This window comes from Protopterus annectens, chromosome 3.part0 (assembly GCF_019279795.1).
Source record: "Protopterus annectens isolate FY-2018-M chromosome 3.part0, PAN1.0, whole genome shotgun sequence".
Classification (NCBI taxonomy): domain Eukaryota; kingdom Metazoa; phylum Chordata; order Ceratodontiformes; family Protopteridae; genus Protopterus; species Protopterus annectens.
Window position 1 is genome coordinate 484,218,034 of NC_056731.1, and position 19,066 is coordinate 484,237,099.

General features: G+C 38.2%; 1 protein-coding gene across 4 annotated transcripts in view; it reads right to left on the reverse strand.

Moving 5' to 3' along the window:
• Positions 1–1,169: 1,169 nt before the first annotated feature.
• CMBL (carboxymethylenebutenolidase homolog) overlaps positions 1,170–19,066 on the reverse strand; it is a 525,809-nt gene continuing 507,912 nt past the window's right edge. For all 4 annotated transcript variants that reach the window (XM_044064911.1, XM_044064909.1, XM_044064912.1 and 1 more), the window contains exon 6: positions 1,170–2,047. In XM_044064911.1, the coding sequence (XP_043920846.1) occupies positions 1,868–2,047 (180 nt within the window). In that variant the 3' untranslated portion in view covers positions 1,170–1,867. The remainder of the gene's footprint in view (positions 2,048–19,066) is intronic.

Below are 19,066 nucleotides of genomic sequence, written 5' to 3' on the forward strand. Positions count from 1 at the left end.
TTGTTTCTTCAAAGCAAACTTTTCAGTCATTATCATTTTCAACAACTTCACTTGATAATAATTTTTGTCTTCTCTCCTTTTTACTATAAAGGCCTACTGTCTTCAATGTATCGGTCTTATTTCTATCCATTGCTACTCTGTCCTATTCATTCAATCCCCTGCCAAGTCACCTCTGAGGCACTAATATATTAATCTGTCTTTCTAAAGTTCAACATCCTTCGTCTGTCCCTGTTGCTGTTCTATAATTAATCTGTGCTCTGTATAAAATGTCTTTCTCCACATTAGGCACATGGTACATACAATACTGTCCCCATTAGTTAAAGGTTTAGTGCTGACCCTCACAAATTTTATAAGCCAAGTTAGTGACACTTTCTCCTTCTGTTGCCTAGAATGTATGTGATGCTAAACAAGGCAGAATCTAAAAGATTCTAATCCACATCTACAAGCTGGAAACTCTCCATTAATAGTACCTCTCCTTTACATCTTATGTTTGCTTTATCCTATATTCTTTGCATTTCTATTGCTTTAATTGTCCAGTTTCTTCTCATCCTCTTTTCTTAAGTTGTGTAGCCATCCATGATCTAGGCTGCTGTTAATGACCCCAGTGAACCATGTTTTACTACTGGTCATCCCCAAATGTTTTCTACTTCTGGAAGTGCATCTCCATGGCCCACTGCAGTTGTGTATATGGTGCTTTATGAGTTCCTCACAGCCACATTTGCAGAACCCTTTCATCAGTTCTGCACCAACCTCCTTTTGTAGCACTTTAGGTTATGTTTCAGTGAGTCTTAAAGACGTTTTCTACTCCCTAGGTGGTGTTTGAAAGGAGGAAGGCTAATAAAGCCTAATTCTATTTTACTCCTACCCCTCTCAGTAAACCGCTAACCTGTTTAGCTCAGAGTACAAGTGCTGTCTTAGTTTAATGTTTCTTATGTTTCTAAGATAAAGACTTTCAATGATCACTGACATGAGACTGGGGAGAAGACCTACATATGAAGGCTGACTTTGCCCTATTTCAGTACTGCAGTTCTTTAAATTATTGAGTGTTACATCTGACATAGACCAACAAAATGAGAACACATTAAAAAAAAAAAAAAACTGACTGCAGAACAGTATAATGTTCACAGTCTACTTTCCAAGACAGTATCATGCAACAAATACAGCAGAGATGCTTATATTGAACAATTTTAGTTTAAGTTCTTGTACATTTTAAATGTGTTTCAATACAATTATCAACGCTAAACAATTGCCAACTGTTAGGTACCTTCATTCAAAATTATGTCTTGTGAAACTCTTATTACACATTAGGAACTGCACTGTCTCTTCCCCATTAACAATGTTAGGTGCTTTAAAATAAAATTTGTCTGTTTAATTCATTTGTCTTCTTATGTTATCTTTGAAATTTGAAATGACTAACATATTACTCTCATATAAAAGTGACTTCACAACTGAGTACATAGGCAGCAATTTATATACGCACATAACTTTAAACTGAACTTCATTATATAATAAATGTTAGGAATATCAATATATAGAATGCATGGGAAATACACATAGGACAGTAATTAACAGATGCATTTTTTCCAAAGATTATCATTGGTGCCAATAGCCACATTTTGAAAAGCTTTAAGTTAGTTCACTAACTGGTACAAATTACATTATTAATCATATTTCAAACAATGATTTAGGTTTCCAGGCATGCCCTAAAGTTACTGATAAGGTTCCTAAACTTGACTGACCATGTAATTATATTTTCACTGATACAAAAGTTCATCATTAGTTGAGTGTGATCAGATAACCAAGTTCTGAATAATTACTTTGAGACATTTTAGCGTGAGAAGTAGATTACAAAAACCGACTGGGATGGCTACATGTATTTGTTTAGCCAATTGATCATATCTCTTCTTCCCTCTTCAATGTAAAGTTTGTCTTCAGGGTTGATGTCTTCTTTCTTGCGATGTACAAAACCATGAGTCTGCCCTGGATAAATTTTTACTTTAAAATCCACCTTGCAGTGTTTTGTCAAATTCTCTTGTAGAAGTGACACCTACAATTAAAAAAAAGAAACACATTTATTTAGTTTTTTAAAAAGGACAAACTACTGCAGAACCTCATATTTAATTCTTGAGTGATGGAAATGCAAATTGAACATTGCTATGTCAAGCTAATGTGAAAATAATGAATGATAAAGACAGAAAGGAGGAGACGTGCATAGGAGTTGCAGACTGCTGCTACTACTTGAACTTTTTGGATCTATAGTAGAATATTGCGCTGTAACATAACATACAAGGAACCATCAAAATTACTCACAATGCACTTTGCTGACTAACAATAGAACATTGAAACGTGTTTTTGAATAGGGCAAGTCCCCTGCACCCTCTGCAAAGCTACTTGTCTAAATATACAAACTTGAGAGATTGCTCAGCCTTTGAAATGAGGACAAACATCCTTACCCTTAGTTTATTGATCTCACTAAAATGTGAATATTTCTCAAGAAAACATGAGGATTGATTAAGGAAATCTTGTTTTTATCAGACAGGGTGATATTCACAATTTGCCACAAATTATTTTACAGTACATCTTCATCTAGTTGCATCACTTATTGTTCCTTGTTACAAATATGTTTCAGGAAGGTCTGCAATACTGTAACTGCAGAAGTGAGACCAAATGCCCTTTTAACCAACCACCTTAAAATAGCTGAAGACTGGGGATATTAGACAATACATTCTGCCAAACATCTGTCTGTGCTGGACCAAAGATCTCTCTTTTCCAGAGCTTATCTAAACAATCCTATCCTGGTTTATGATTTATTGATCTTTACTGTTACAAAAAAAAAAAAGAGGTGCAACTGAATGTGATAGTGAGCAGAAGCTACTGCATGCAATGTAAACGAATTCCAGATTTTGTGTGTTTCACAACTTGTATGGTCTTTGCAACAAGTTTACTGTACTTAATTTAATATTTAGTTGTATACTGTATGTGTGATTTTTCTCACAAAAGTTGGTTTAAGTTCTCTTTGAATTTTGTGGTAACTGATTTTGATATTTTTTCTCTTAAATTTTTTTATTCATTTGCAGCTAAATATGGACTCCTTAAGTGAGCATGGCATTAATGATTTGCTAAAGCATAAATATTTTGTACAGTTAATGTTATGTATATTTAAAGGTAACACCTGATAACACTGGTGATCTGTGTTCCTCAAGTCAGAAGTTGGATGATCTGCTTACCATTATTAGTAGTAATCTAGACTTACTGATGATGATTGCACTTATGAAAATGGCACGGCTTGGAGAACCGTTGTTACATATATTGACTGAACTGATGAGATAAATACTGTTACACAAAGAGCAAATAGAACACATTTAGGAAAGGATGGGTCTATTGTCCCTAAAGATCAATCAACAACTATGAAACAAGATAATGCCTCTGACAAAATTTTAATTCTGTATACACGTATTCAGCAATCTAAAGATTCAGAGCATATAGAAAGAAATAAAGAAAGAATGGGAAAAAAAGTTCCCAACAAATATGGAAGAAAAAGAAACTGATAAATGTAAAGCAATGAGAATACATACTAAAAATGACACACACTGCTTTATGTGACACACAGACTACAGGGAATAACATGTTTCTGTCAGAAAACCTTCAGTCTACAGAAAAAGGCATCATTTTTGCAACAGACAAGGTATTAAAAAGAGGCAAGGGGTAGGTGAAAAGGAAGAAATCAAAATTGAACATGCAAGGATTGAAGAACATTACTGTAACAGAAACAACAGGAAAAAGACATTGACAATATGGCTGAAGCTGTGGATGTAGAAAGCCACCTAGATGACAAATGTATGCTTGCAAATGTAATAAACAATGTGATAGTGGGATTAATAAGACTAATGGTGATGAAGATCATTCCTTTGTGACAATTTATAGAACAGATATTACTGAATTAGAAGTTGAAGATTCTTCAGCTCTGATCAGAAAATATATTTTTGTAACGGGATTCAGTTATTTGAGGAACTGATACCTTTTCAAGAGGAGATACCAGGAGCAAAATAGAGGATGTGTGGCAGGCCTTAGAATGCCTTAATGTAAGGAAGTACAGATCTGTTTTTATTTATGTTAATACAAATTATCTCATTCGCAAGGACTTTCTGATTGTTAGTAAGGAGCTTACAGCCCTCTTAGACAGCATAGCGTGTACAGGAATTAGGAAGTACTTTTCGCACATCACATATAGAAAGGAAAGTCATGTCACCATGAATGAAAAGATTTTTTGGGTAAGTACCTACATGGAAAAAAAATGTCCCATTTAAAAAAATGGAAATGTGTAGAGCATCTGAGCCTAATTTTGGGCACAAGTGCTCAGACAGGATAGCATGCACTTGTCTAGTTCAGGGAAGAACATTTCTGCAGCAGATATTTTGAAATATTTGACAAACACAGGGCAGGATTTTTGCCAGGTCAAAAAATGTTAACAGTTCACAGATAGCAATATTTAACACCTTTGATTGCCGTTAATGCTAGGAGCATTAAAATAAAAGTTTTTTTAATTGGAAAGTTTGCTACATTCCCATAAGATTGATGTTGTTATTTGTGAAACGTGGATAAAGAACAATGACTGGAAACCTGTTCTGTCAGGGTATAAATGTTTCTACTGTAACAGACATTCTAACAAAAAATCACATGGAGGTGTTATGAGATCTGTAATTACTACATGTTCAGTGATAACACCAGTACTACAGATTGTTTAACTGTGACAAAGACAACCCTGGAACATATAACAATTGGAGTGTATAGACCACCACAGTCAAGTGATGATGACCTAAAGGAATTCATACATTTCTTGCATGAAACACAGGTGGGAAGAATAAGAGTGTCTGGGGACTTAAATTTACCAGATACAGACTGGAATAATATTGATTCAACATTAGTAAGGAAATTATTCACAGCGCATGTTCAAGAAAAACAATTGCTTCAGATGGTAAAAAAAACTAACAGGGAAAAGAACATACTAAACACTGTCACAGGCATCGTACTGACACAGGGTGAACACTCCAGCAACCAAAATCAGTCCATAAATAAAGATAAATCAAAAAAGTAGTTGCTGGAATGAAACAAGGCTGTAGAAATTAAAACACATCCAGGTAGCCCTGGGGTCACATAAAACAATTTTATTAACGAACAGAGATAACCAAGGTAAACGCTTTCACCCAGAGCCTTCTTCAGACCATAACCGCCCAAACCAATCAGTTGATTTAAAAACCATCTCTGGCAGAAAAAAATACACATCTTTCCTTTCCCTTAAAGTGCTAGACTACATATATCCTACATGAACATCATAACATATCAAAACTGCTAAACATTGCAGTATAAAACAAAACACATATATTTATAAAAAAGGTAAAAAAAAGGCACATATCTTAAAATCAAGTGTGCACACTAAGAATGATATTAAAATAATGTCACACAAGGACCTAATGCCAAGTTGTCAGTCTAAATTCCCAAGAGAATATATATATATATATATATATATATATATATATATATATATATATATATATATATAGGGACACAAAAACGCAAAATACAAATCTCCTCTTTCAAACTTTTAGCCTCCTTGACCTCAAGAAAGGTTTAATCGACACCTTATCATTGAGGCCAGGGTGCTGATCGGACCTCAATGTCACAATCCATGTGGCTTCTCGACCCTCGGTGTAAGTTCTAATGCCACCACCCCTGTGACTCAGATGAATCTTCTCTATGACCCTAAAACTAAAAATGTGGCTATCATCAGTATCTATCACATGCTTAGACAGGGCATTAACAGTGGATCTGATCCTGATCTGATAAAGATGCTCACGGATCCTGTCTCTAAGTTTCCTGTTGGTCTTCCCAACATAGAACATCCGACAGGCCTTACAGGAAGCAAGATGTACCACATGCTCTGACATACAGTCGTCAGACACCCGAAAAACATATCTAGATGAATCACCAGGATGGACAAAAACATTATCAGAGTCTATGGACCCACAAAAATTGCACCATCCACAAGGCACAGTCCCATATATAGCTGGCCCCTCTAATCTAGATCTATTACCTGGATAGCATAGGATCCTCTTTAGAATCAGTTTATTCTTATAAATAAACCTTAGCTTGTGGTTGGATCTGACCAATGAGGAATTGACCTCTGGTGTGGAACACCGGTTGCCCGTGTTGGTAATGACCATAGGATATTGCTGCCTTATGTGAGGGTGTGGATAAGTTGATCCAAGGCATTTTATTTATGAATTCCAGAAAACGTTGAGCACAAGAGTTGGTACATGAGAAGTTTTCCCAGTTAATGGTGGGGTAGTTGAAATCGCCCATTATTAGGGTGTTAGGTTGTACCCTAATATTTTCCAGTGTATCAAGAAATGAGGAGTGGGAATCCTGGGGCATGGTGGGGGATCTGTAGCAAGCTACAATTTGGATTGTGGTCTTGCCCAGAGTTAGCTGCACTTGGATAATCTCGGATGCATTATGCTGAGCATCTAGCCTGGAGGTGTGGATATCCTTAATGAATATGGACATGCCTCCACCTTTAGGGTTTCTGTCCAGGTTAGGTGTCCAAAAGGTGTGGTATGAATTATAGCCTGGTAATGCAGGGGTGCTCTCTGGAGCCTTGAACCAGGTCTCTGTCACTGCACAGATATCGATTTTCTCCGTTTTAAGGAGTGCCTTGAGTGAGTGCATTTTGAGGTTTAGACTTCTAGCATTAAGTAGCATTACCCTCAGATTTTGCTTGCTTGTACCTGCTACAGTGGTGAATTTGTCATTTGAACCTTGCTTAAAAAAGGCACTACAGGGGTGGCAAGAGCCTTAACCAGTATCCGGAATCCCAAGGCCGACAGGTGCAGGACATCTCTAGCAAAGCATCGTGGTCTGTCGATCATGTCATCCCAGGCAGACAGATACTGGATCCCCTTAGAATGACACCAGAAGCTTAGCCAATTGTTGAAGTCAATCATTTTGTCCTTGTACTGTGGTATCATTCTGGGTGATGGCAGGATGCTACTCAGGGCTAGGGTCATACCTGCCTGGGCTACAAGATCGGAGACTTCCTCCATGTCTCTTTTCATGTAGTCCAGGCAGGTACGTCTCAGGTCATTCACACCAACATGGACAATGGCAGTCATATTTGTACTTGTTGTGGAGTGACCTGAGTGCATGCATTATGTGGCGGATCCAGGCAGCTGATAGTAACTTTCTCCTTGTTTAGCCTGGTGAGTGGAACATCAATGTGCCTGACTATAAAGTCACCTATGACTAGAGTGTTGGGTACATTGTTATGCCTTATGGGCTGTGGTTGAGTGGCACACTGAGTTTGTGGGCTATGTGTCATTTGGGTTGTGTTGGGGGGGTGGAGATTGCTTGTGTTTCTGCTTTGGAGGTCCCTGTTGCTTGGGTAGATTTTTAATGAGAGCCTCTGTGAATGTAGGTGTGTGTTTTGTGTTTCTATGTGTGTGTTTCGGTGGTGTAGGTTTTGAGGGACTATGTGATGAGTGTGGTGTGGTGCAAGCGTTTACCTTCTCCTCTTGACTGTCTAGTCCAGTCTTGGGTGAAGAGAGCTTTGCTTCTAGTTTGGCTATATAAGTGCATCTTTCACAGGTTGTAGTGTTGGGTGGTAGGAGGAGAGGGTTCTCTGTGTACATGAGGAAATTGCTGCATTGCCCCAAGATGCCCAGATTCATTAGGTAGACAGGAGAAAACACAGGGAGCTGACCCTTAATAAATAAGCACCTATCCAGGCATGTCTAAGTACTAAAAACTGTTTTCCTCTAGACAGGTGAGGAAAGTTGAGTGCTGTAGTAATTTGTAGCCTATTTAGTGATTACAATGAGTTCTGAACAAGTGCTGAGCTCAAAGAAACAGATCTGAGTGCTGAAACTAGAAAACTGTCTAGTTCTAAGAAACAAAATTAAGCTAGAAGGCTTCCCTCCAACACAGAAAGGCTTGGGGGCTCAGAAGCTTACAAACAGTCCTGGATACAGCAAATCTGTATCTGGGCTAGACTACTTACAGGAAACAAGCTTAGAAAATTTTTGTTTTTTTTTTTGTGGAAAGGGGAAAGGAGGAGCAGAAACTAACTGGGTTGGCCTTCTCAAATGTTCTCCCCGGATTGGGTAGAATGCGGTAATGACACTAGACTGGGAGGTGTGTCCCAGATCAAATTTACAGTAGGGGCGGGCAACTGTAAAGCCACCAAGTATAACAAGAATAAACAAACCCAAACAGATGATTAGTAATTGTAGATAAGTTCTAGTTAATACCTCATACACAGCGAAACTAGCTAGAAAAGTACATGCAGACAATAGAAGTGCTATAAATAACTTGTAAAAATAAGCAACAAAACAGGATACTTAATGTTATATATCACAGATTCGTTGGCTCAGAGCCCTTCCTCCGATTATCTCAGTGTGAAATGGCAGAAACACTCACAAGTTAACTTCTTAAGTAAAAAAGTTGAAACCTGAAACAACTTTAAAAAAAAAGCTTATAAGAACCAATGAGGTGCTTACTCCAAGCTGTAGTCCAGGCAACCCCAAATCAGCCAATGACCATAAACAATTCACTCTCACTGAAATGCTATACTGGCTTTGGCTACACTATGATGGCCTGGAACATGTGCTCAGACACACAGCCTCTACTAACAAACAACTAGGCTGCCCACACTACTTAGGTAGGAAAACAAACTGCAGAAATGTTTAAACAGATAAAGGATCAAGGAGACACTAGAAAATGCTTTTAACTGCAAACAAGTTATATAATACACTCCTTAGCAGGAAATCAGAACAAACAAACCCAAACATATGCTTAACAATTGTAGAAAATTTCTAGTTAATACCTCACACACGTGAAACTAGTTAGAAAAGTATATGCAGACAATAGAAGTGCTATAAATAACTCCTAAAAATAAGCAAAAAACAGGATACTTAATGTTATACATCACAGACTTGTTGGTTCAGAGCCCTTCCTCCGATTATCTCAGTGTGAAATAGCCTTCTTTAGATGGTTTGTGGATGATCTTTTTATTTTATGAAGAGATACTGAAATTGTTCCATTCACACATTAATAAAATTAGTGTATTTTTGAAATTTACTTTAAGTTCCTCTCATGATAGTGTAGATTTCTTAGATGTTACCGTATGTAAGGAAAATTCGAACTGGGTAACTAAATTACATAGAAAACAATGCTACTGCCCTGCCTTCCTACACAGAGATAGTATGCATAACCGTAGTATTTCTTGTAATATCATAAAAGGACAGGCAATGAAAGTTTCTCGCCTTTGTTGCCAGGAACATGCGTTTGAAAGTGAACTTAATAAAGTGAGAGCAGGACTTTTAGACAGAGGTTACACTGAAGGTGAAGTCAATAGAGCCTATATACAAGTGATGAAGGAGAGGGGTGGTAGAGCAAGACCCTACTACTCTGATAGAGCAATGAAGGAAATGGTGATAAATAATAAGCATATTACCAATAACACCCATGTTTATACCCTATAGTATGGATGTGAGCAAATTTCAGAATATTACATCCCAGAATTGGCATATGCTCTTGGTTGATGAGGAAACTACGAATGTGGTGGGTAATCACCCATAGTTTGTATTTAAGAACAAAAAAAGCTTAAAACAACAATTATGTTACCCTAAAGTAACCATGGAGGGAACCATTAGAAACACAGATTGGAAAGGCACACAGAAATGTGGGTACTGTGCCCATTGCATGTACATAGATGAATCCCGATTCTTTAAACATCCGGATACAGGTCATCTATGGGAATTAAGAAATTCCACCAACTGTAACACTAAGAACATGTGGTGTACGTTGCTCACTGTAGAATATGTCATCAATTCTATGAAGGAAAAAACAACCGACACCTTGGAGAAAGAATTAGAGACCAGGTTTATTGTACCAGGAAAGGGGAGGACTACAGTGCCTTAGCCAAACATACTTTGGCTAATGGCGAAAAACATTATTTCCTGTTTCAAATCCTGCAAGTATAAAACATCAGTGAAGACTAGGGGCACACAGGGGACGTGATCTTAATAATGTGCCCATGAAGCCAGCCCTTAAGTCTAGGAAATTAAAATAGCCCCATGCACACCAATCATGATAAAGGTTTATTTCTGTAGGGATGTATTTTTTATATTCTGCATTTTGTATTTTATTGACTTGCTAATAGGACCATGCTATAATGTATTGGTGTACTGTTACTTTAAAAAGTACTTTAGCTTTGAATGCAATTAAGTCTAATTAATTGTTACACCAATATGATTGGTCTTTTTGGATTTCAAATAGTATTTATGTGTGAAAGTGGTATGTAGAAAATGTCTGATGAAGCAGTGGTTGTCACTGCGAAAATGCTAACTTTACTTTTGTACAATAAATAAGAAGATACTTTACTCTTGTACAATAAATAAGATTTGTTTTATTTGGTCTGCAGTGTTGCTGATTTATCTGGTTACCTTCCATCAAGGGCAAGTTTATTTAGTATTTGGAGTTTTCTGCAAAAATCAAACAATGTTTAATGTCAGGATCTACTTTAAGAAAATTATTAAGACCAGTGCAGGGGGGTGACTGTAACACCACAGTAATTTACAGGGCACAGTGCAATGAACATGAATGCCTTTTATGTGGGCAAGACTATAAATAAACTTAAGCATAGGATTTCATGTCATCTGGTAGAAATTCTCTCTGGTTGTAAAAACAATGCACTAGACAAACACTTTTCTCTGCATAGAAGACACACAGGTTTTAAGTTTCAGAAACTGGATTACATCGACATAGGTGATCTTGAAGGTGATATCCTGAATGTACTAGAAAAATGTGAACTCATATGGCAATTAAAGCTGAACTCTTTCAGAAAGCCTGGACTAAATGACTAATGTTCACTTAAAGGTGTACTGGAACTTGGAAAATCAACAGATTATTTACAGGACTAATTTTATTTTATTTTTCCACTATCCGTATTTAAGCACTGATTTTAGTGCTATTTTATATGGCGTGCTCACTACCTTTATAAAGGACACTATTTTTTACTGTCCCACACTGGACAGCACTATGTTGATGTACTTTCCTGGTTTAACTTACTCATTAAATGTACATGTAAGGTTACATTCTTGTTTTAATTTTGGTTTACTGTTTTTAATATCCATATATTGGATATTGGTTAGTTTTAGTAAGAATTTATTGTTGATGCATATTTTTTTAGGATTCTCGTATACAGACCTGAAGAAGTCTAGAGGGACAAAGGCGATCTTTGTTAACAATAATTTAGGGAAATAGATTATGTTTTGGACAATGTATTTTTTTCTGGATGCCAAAATAGATTTTTTTTTTGATTGCCCAATGGTCTAATGTTTAAATATTTCCAACCATGTATTTTAATGTCTTTGATAAATTCACACTTTGTTTAATAAAAATCTGTTTAATAAGAAGTATCACATCATTATATTAATTTTATCTAAAGTGCATAAAGTTTAAATTATTAAGACGTTCAGTAAATAGTAGGGCGGCGCAGTGGTGCAGCGGTTAATGCTGTCGCCTCACAGCAAGAGGTTCTCTGGTTCGATTCTCGGCTGGGGTGCCTTCTGTGCGGAGTTTGCATGTTCTCCCTGCGTTCGCGTGGGTTTCCTCCGGGTACTCCAGTTTCCTCCCACATTCTAAAGACATGCTTCTGGATCATTTCTCCCCGGGCCTCCGCTGAAAACAGGATCTGTGGAACCTAGTCTGACTTTCCCGGTCAACAAATGTTAAATAAAATAAAAAAAAATAAATAAAAAAATAGGGCAGTACCAGCTCAAACATCACACTGGTAAGGATGGGGGAAGGGATTTACCATTACACTTTGTTTTGCAACTAAATAAAGCACTCTCATACTTGATAATAGGTATATTAGAAAATTTGGGATGAAACTATCATTCGGTTTATTTCTTGTCTTGTTTGGATCGCTTATCTGTGTGCTTAATAAAGGATTTTCAACTGGAATTACTTCTGTATACCTAACAGAGTTAGTAATTCTGTACAATATTAATAATCTTTCAAAATAATTTTTTGATTTAGGACATTTTTAGCTTTCTACTTCTGCTATCATTTTCTGATTTATTCTACCTTTTAATATATAGTGATTAACTAGACATACAGGAATTAAAAAAACTTCCACATGGAGAAGTTTCTGACACTGTTTTGTTTTGGACCCACTATGCCTGTATAGTGGGTTGTTGGAGACTTCAGGGATACCACAGAGATAACTTGTTTCTTATTTCTTTCAACTTTCAAACATGCAAACACATGCACACACACACACACACACACACACACACACACACACACACACACACACACACACACACACACACACACAAAGGCTTCAATTCCAAAATACTTGCTCTCTCATACTGACAGCAGGCTGAGACCTGGTATTTTGAAATCTGGTCCCTGTACTAAGCCTGTTTGTATATAGGCCTTTTCTTATACTGAAGTAAGCTTTACACTGAATGCAAGTCTTTGGAAACAGGATAGACTTACATTGCGAGCGACTCTTTTGCAATCTGGCCCAAAGTCTCACATAAAAATCACAGATAAAACACATGCTAATGCAGATTTGAAATCGGATGCATATATTCACTATAATCTTTTTTTTTTTTTTTTTTTTTACTTCTGACACAGGCAGATTTACATTTATACAAAAGTAATCAAACGATATTAACATAAACACTATACTTCACATATACTGCTATATATCATGTAACCTAAGCAATATTACATAAATTATTCAATTCCTGCCTTTTTTTAAAAAAGAAACATCTTTATTAAACCATCACTTATGACATAAGCAATCATACATTTATTTAAATGAAAACAAACCACACTGACACACTCCTAGTGGCAAGCATTTTACATCACAAACCATACTGACAGATTCCCAGTTGCAAACATTATGTACCACTTACAATCTACCCAATCTTTCTCACTCAAACACATATTCGCTATAATCTACTTATTTCTAAAAGTAAAATTTTCACATTCTACTATAAATAAACAAGGGACTAAATTTTTCTAAAAAGAGCACCATAGCAGATACTAAAGCATCCTTTAAAATTACAAAACCATGCAATAAAACACTTAACAACAAAAAAAGATGCTATTTGCCAAGTGTAATGTCTTCCATAGCAGGAATTATAAGGAAATAATGGCCCTCCAAGTGGCAGCGAGGCCATCCACTTGTGGTATGGGGCTTCAAAACACCCAGGGGGTGATCCATTATTCCCTGTAACATCTACTCTGGTAGGAGTTATTGCTTACATAAACACAGATGATGTACACTGGGCACTTAGATTTAAAAAAGCATTTGATTTACAAGATAAAAGGCTTGTGACAGAGAAGATAAAGGGTTTGAAAGAAAGTGTGGATCAGTAAACAGTGTGTAGTTGTATGAAAGGTTTTTATTCTGCAGTGTTGGTAGGCATAAGTAAAGCTGTGGATTACAAGAAGGCTTATGTAAAGTTGTAATAAGTTCATAGGTGTTTACTAGGCTAATGACCACAATGGCCTTTTTAAGCTTAGCCATGCATCCCACATCTCTGACAAGTTCTGATACCCTTGATAAGTGTAAGCAGGGGCTCGGAAGAAGAAACATTTATAAGCTAGGACCTGGGAGATGAACCATTACAGATTGCGTGTCCATTAGAAACATAGGTGCCAAACCAGGGATGAATTTCCTGTTCCCTATCCAATTGTCCAAACTGCAATTGAATTGGGTTAGGGAGGAACTCTGCTTTACATGGATGGGAAACCTGTTCCAGAAACGGGGTAATCTCTGGGATACATACTTGTCTCTCCAGCAGGTCCTATTTATATCAAAGGCAATGTTCAAGTCCTTAGAATGCATAATTCTTATCATGTTTGTTTTGTGGCTATGCAGCAGGTCCATCAGAGTGGGGGCTGACAATGCCCTGTATGTCAGGCATAGATCTCCCCTCAAAACCCCGTAGGAGACAGAATACAGTGATAGAGCCTTGAGGTGGTCTGCACAGAACATTTTACTTAAGCTCTGTATTCTTTTAGTGAGGAACCTCTGTGGACGTTCCAGTTGTTGGATATGCCTGGTTAGGTACATAACAAAGGGGCACTGTACTCAATGATAGGTCTGATGAATGCCGAATACAGTGGAACAATGACTTCCTCAGAATTAGATGCCATACATTTATTTATAAGTTGCGCAACATAGAATGATTTCCTCACCACTGTAGACATGTGATGGTCAAAGGACAGATTACTCTGTGTGTGTGTACCCAAGTCCCTGACTACTGGGTCAACTCTAAGGGGTGTGTTGTCAATATAATAGTTACCAGGGGTGGATTACTTCCCGAAAGGTACTACTATGCATTTCCTGGCCTTTAGTTTTAGCCATGGCTCTGACACCATTTGTCTGTGTCAGACCCTCCTGGAGAACATGTGTGTCAGTGTGGGATTCAATGAGAGCTCCTAATTTGCAATCATCTGCAAATTTACTTAGCCAGAGACCAGTGACATTGACCTTGACTTTAGAGAAGTAAATGCCAAAAAGGAGCAGTCCAAAGACTGATTCCTGAGGAATTCCACTTGTGACTGGCCTCTTTGTAGAGGTGGACTCCCCAATTCTAACTTCCTAGGTCCTGTCTGTGAGCCAGTTGGCTATCCACTGGGTGACATATGAGTTTGCACCTAACTTCTTGAGTTTGTCAACATTGCCTGAGTGGGGTATTGTGTCAAATGCCTTGGCAAGGTCAAGGTAGGCAGTGTGAACCCATTGCTTTGGTGGCCTTCTCAAAGAAGACCACCAGGTTGAGTAGGCATGATTTGCCCTTAATGAAACCAAACAGGGTTGAGTCCAGTTTATGGATATTTACTATATCACTATTGATCATTTCCATGATAATTCTTTCCATGGCTTTACATACAAGACAAGTGAGACTTATGGGTCTGTAGTTGTCTCACCTTTGTGCAGAGGGATGACTGTTGCTGTTCTCCATTCATGAGGTACAAAGCCTGTTTGGAGGCTATAGTTAAATGGCATTTCCAAAGGCCCTGATAGGTCACATTTCATGCTGTTTAGAAGGCATCCTGGGATACTGTCTGGGCCCATTGATGCAGTGTTCTTGGCCTTAGAGAGAGCATTAGGAGTTATATTTGATGGTATTTCCTGAGGGAAGGTTGAGGGGGCGAGGGGTAAAGTTGGAGCTAAATTTATTGGCAGTAGGTTTGCTATATCTTCTGGCTCAGTATAGGTGGCTCCATTTACAATGAGCTCACACACAACTGTGTATTGCCATTGAGGCTGCAGACATAGCTAAAGAATGCCTTGTGGTTGTCCTTGGCCTGGGAGGTTAAATTCACCTCAAATTTAGCTTTGGTAGAATTTATTTGTCCACTGAGAGGTTTGTTAATTTGTTGAGAGTGCTTTTATCCTGCTGGGTTCTGCACCTCCCAATTTTTGCCAGGATTTTATTACTTCTGTTATACAGCCTATTGATTTTGTGATCCCACCAGGGTGGCAATTCTTCCTGGCGGGTACAGCTGCCTCTATGCAGCTATCAACATGCTTGTACAGGGTTTTTGTGAACAGTTCTGCATAGGCAACAGTGTTCTCATGGTTTATGGGGGCTTGACATTTTGCCAGGTTATCACTTAATAGCAGGAGGTTAGCCTTAGAGTAGTACCTGTATATGCCAGATTTAGCCAGGTTTTATTTTTTACTTCAAAAGAGACTATTTTGTGGTCTGACCTTACCAGGGAAGACATTACAGTAGGGGGTGTACAACACTCTCCCTTATTAAAGAACATTTTGACATGCAGCTGCCTTGAAAGAGGAGGATCCATGGCAGACATGCTCAAATGGCAGATAATGAATCTTAACAGAGGAATAAGAAAGGCCATAGAATATTACTTCAAACAAATATTGTAAAGCATGAGAACAACTAGCCCTGAATGGGTGCTACTTATGTTGTTGGCACTAACCAGAAAACCTTTTCCATTTGCTAATATACAATCTTCTAGTAGCAGGCTTTTTTGCTTCCATTAGTACCCACTGCACATCCTCAGAAAACAGGTGCCTAAAAGCAATTAAGACCCTATCATCCAGGCAGTCAGTTGATGACTGATGTTGGGGTGTTTCTGTACAAGCAGATCCACTCTGTGGAGAAGCTTGTGGTAATTGGCCCTAGCCATTTAAAAAGGAAGGGAGAACCATGGTTTACTGGGAAAAAGGGAGTCACTGCAATAATTAGTGAGGACCAGATCTAGTATGGCTGCACCCCTGGTTAGTGTATTGACTATCTGATTCAAGGAGTTTGTGTTTACAAAATCCAGTAATCACTGTGCCTGTATGTTTGGTGTCACACAGGATTCCAGTTAATAGTGGGATAATTAAAATCGCTCATGAATATGGTATTGGGTTGGATGGTTAGTGTTTCTAATAAGTTTAAATACATGGTATGAGTTTCCAGCATCATGGGGGGGGGGGGACCTATAGCTGTCAAGGAAGTGAGATTGGATTTTGCCTATGGTGATTTGAACATGGAGCAACTCAACTGCATTGTCCTGTTTGACCAGCCTTGAGGTGTATTTATTTTTGGTGTAAATAGAGACACCTCCACCTTTAGCCCCTGTCTGTGTAGTAGCTGGTCTAAATGTGTGGAAGGCAGTATAACCTTGCACTGTTGGTGTACTCTCCGCAGCTTTAATCCATGTCTCAGTAACCACACAGACATCAGCATTCTCTAGGGTGAAGAGAGCTTCTATGGAGTGGAGTTTTTTGTTTAGCCTCCTAGCATTGAGCAGTAATACCTTTAGATTTTTTTGGTTTTGGATTTGCTATTTCAGAAGTACTTTCAGGTTGGCATGCCTAAAAAAGGCACTATGGGGAAGACAATGTTTTAGCTAATATTCAAAAGCCTAGACTAGGGTAGGGGTGCAGACCATCCCTGGCAAAGCAGCGTGGTCTGCTGACTATCTTCTTCCATGCTGACAAATATTGTACCCCTTTGGAATGACACCAAAAACTAAGCCAATTATTAAAGTCAATCATCTTTTGTTTGTATTGTGGCATCATCCTTGGAGAAAATAAAATGCTGCTCAACATTAGGCTCATACTAACCTGGGATACATATTCCGAGAGCTCCATGATATTACTCTTCATATAGTCTAGGGAGATGCATCTCAGGTGATTTACTCCTACATGGACTATGAGTCATACTGATGTTTGTGGTTCAGTGACCTGAGTGCATGAGTAATGTGCAGAATCCTAGCCCCTGACAAGCAACTGTCCGTAACTTTCTCCTTACTCAGCCTGGTGAGAGGGACATCAGTGTGCGTCTCATGATGGAGTCTCCAATGACCAGAATGTTGGATTGTGTGGTAGCTTACCTTATGGGCTTAAAGGCAGAAGATGAGATGTGGGTCTATGTGCTGATGTGGGTGTTGCTTTAAAAGAGTGCATTTGGGGCTGCTGAGGGTATTTACTATGCATACTTCATCTAGGAGGTCTTTGTGGTTTAGGAATGTTACATTTAAGTGCATCAGTATATGTGAGTCTATATGTCTGATTTGAATTGCGTGTGATGGATGCAGCATGTGTACTACTGACAACCTTATTGACATCAGGAGTACTTTTATGTGAGAGCTTTGCCTCGAGTGACACTGTGTAAATACACCTCTTACATACCATATCAGTTTAAGAATTAACTGGTTGTCAATTTCTACATTGCATCAGGATGCCCATGTCCACCAAGCTGGTAATGGATAGAGTGGGAAAGTTCATATCCATGGCAACAGACCCTTTTTTATTGATTACATAGCTGAAGTGAGAATATAAAGCAATGCCAGGTGTATATGGTTTGCAACTCTGGGGATAGTGATTGTCAGTGCAAACTAGTTGTCCTGTGTGCGACTAGGTATTGGAGAAATTTCAATTGTGCTTTTACAAGAAAAATGTCACTCAGGGTGTTTAAGTCTGTACAGGGCATGGGGAAACTAATACGTAGACCCTGAAAATTTAAGGATGAAGTATTTAGCCAGATGTGCTGAAGTTAGAAACAAATCAAGCAGTACTTACTGAAAACAAAGAATTCGCTTGTCAAGAATGATGAAAAGAGGGGAGTCACATGAATGGCTACTGCTTGGCTACTACTAATCCTGGTCTCACCACAGCTTCACTCTACTAGGATACAAAGCTCCTTTGCTTCTTCTCTCACCAGAAGCAAAGCTTTAGCACCAATCCTAAGATGAGAAGCAGGCCACAGCCTGTTTGGTGACCCACAGTATTGTCTCAGATGATGAAAGGGTGTATAGGCTAGGTGTAGCCTTTTCCTGGTAGATGCCTTGAATAGCAACCAGACCAATCAGGAATGTTAAGCAAAGACACTCACTGTCCAACCAGAAACAGTCGGGAATCAATGCACTCTGCTCCTTCTCTCAACAGAAGCAGAATAGAAGTACAAATTCCAATCTGTCACCTATGAAGCAGTTAATAAGCTTTCTGGTGATCAGCAGTCTCCAGGAAAAAAATGTCCCTGTGCTCCTTCTCTCACCAGCAATAAACTGAAGCACTAATCCTAAGATGACTACTGAGAGGCAGAATGTGGGCTCTCCAATAACTGGTGGTCTTGTGATAGATGTTTAAGGATAAGATGAAAAATGGGTTAATATTATAAGCACTGCAGTGTGCACTAAGCAGTTAGATATAAAAAGGGGTAATTAAAGTTTCAGCTGTCTAAGTGAAGAGACACTTATTTTAAAAGAGCAAGAAAGATTGAAAGGGGGTGGGTACTTTTGTTTTCTGGCTCTGTGGAATGCAGTGGGATGGCCATTACATTTAAATAGTTGAAAGGGAGTGATTTCACAAAATGATAATTTTGTGCTTACTCACAACAGCCAGTGAAAGGGGAGAGGGAAGGAGATACATGGTCAAATTAATATGAGGCAGGCAATTAGAAAGACAGTTGTGTTTAAGAACACAACAGCAACAGGTGGGAAAAATTATGTGAGAGTTTTA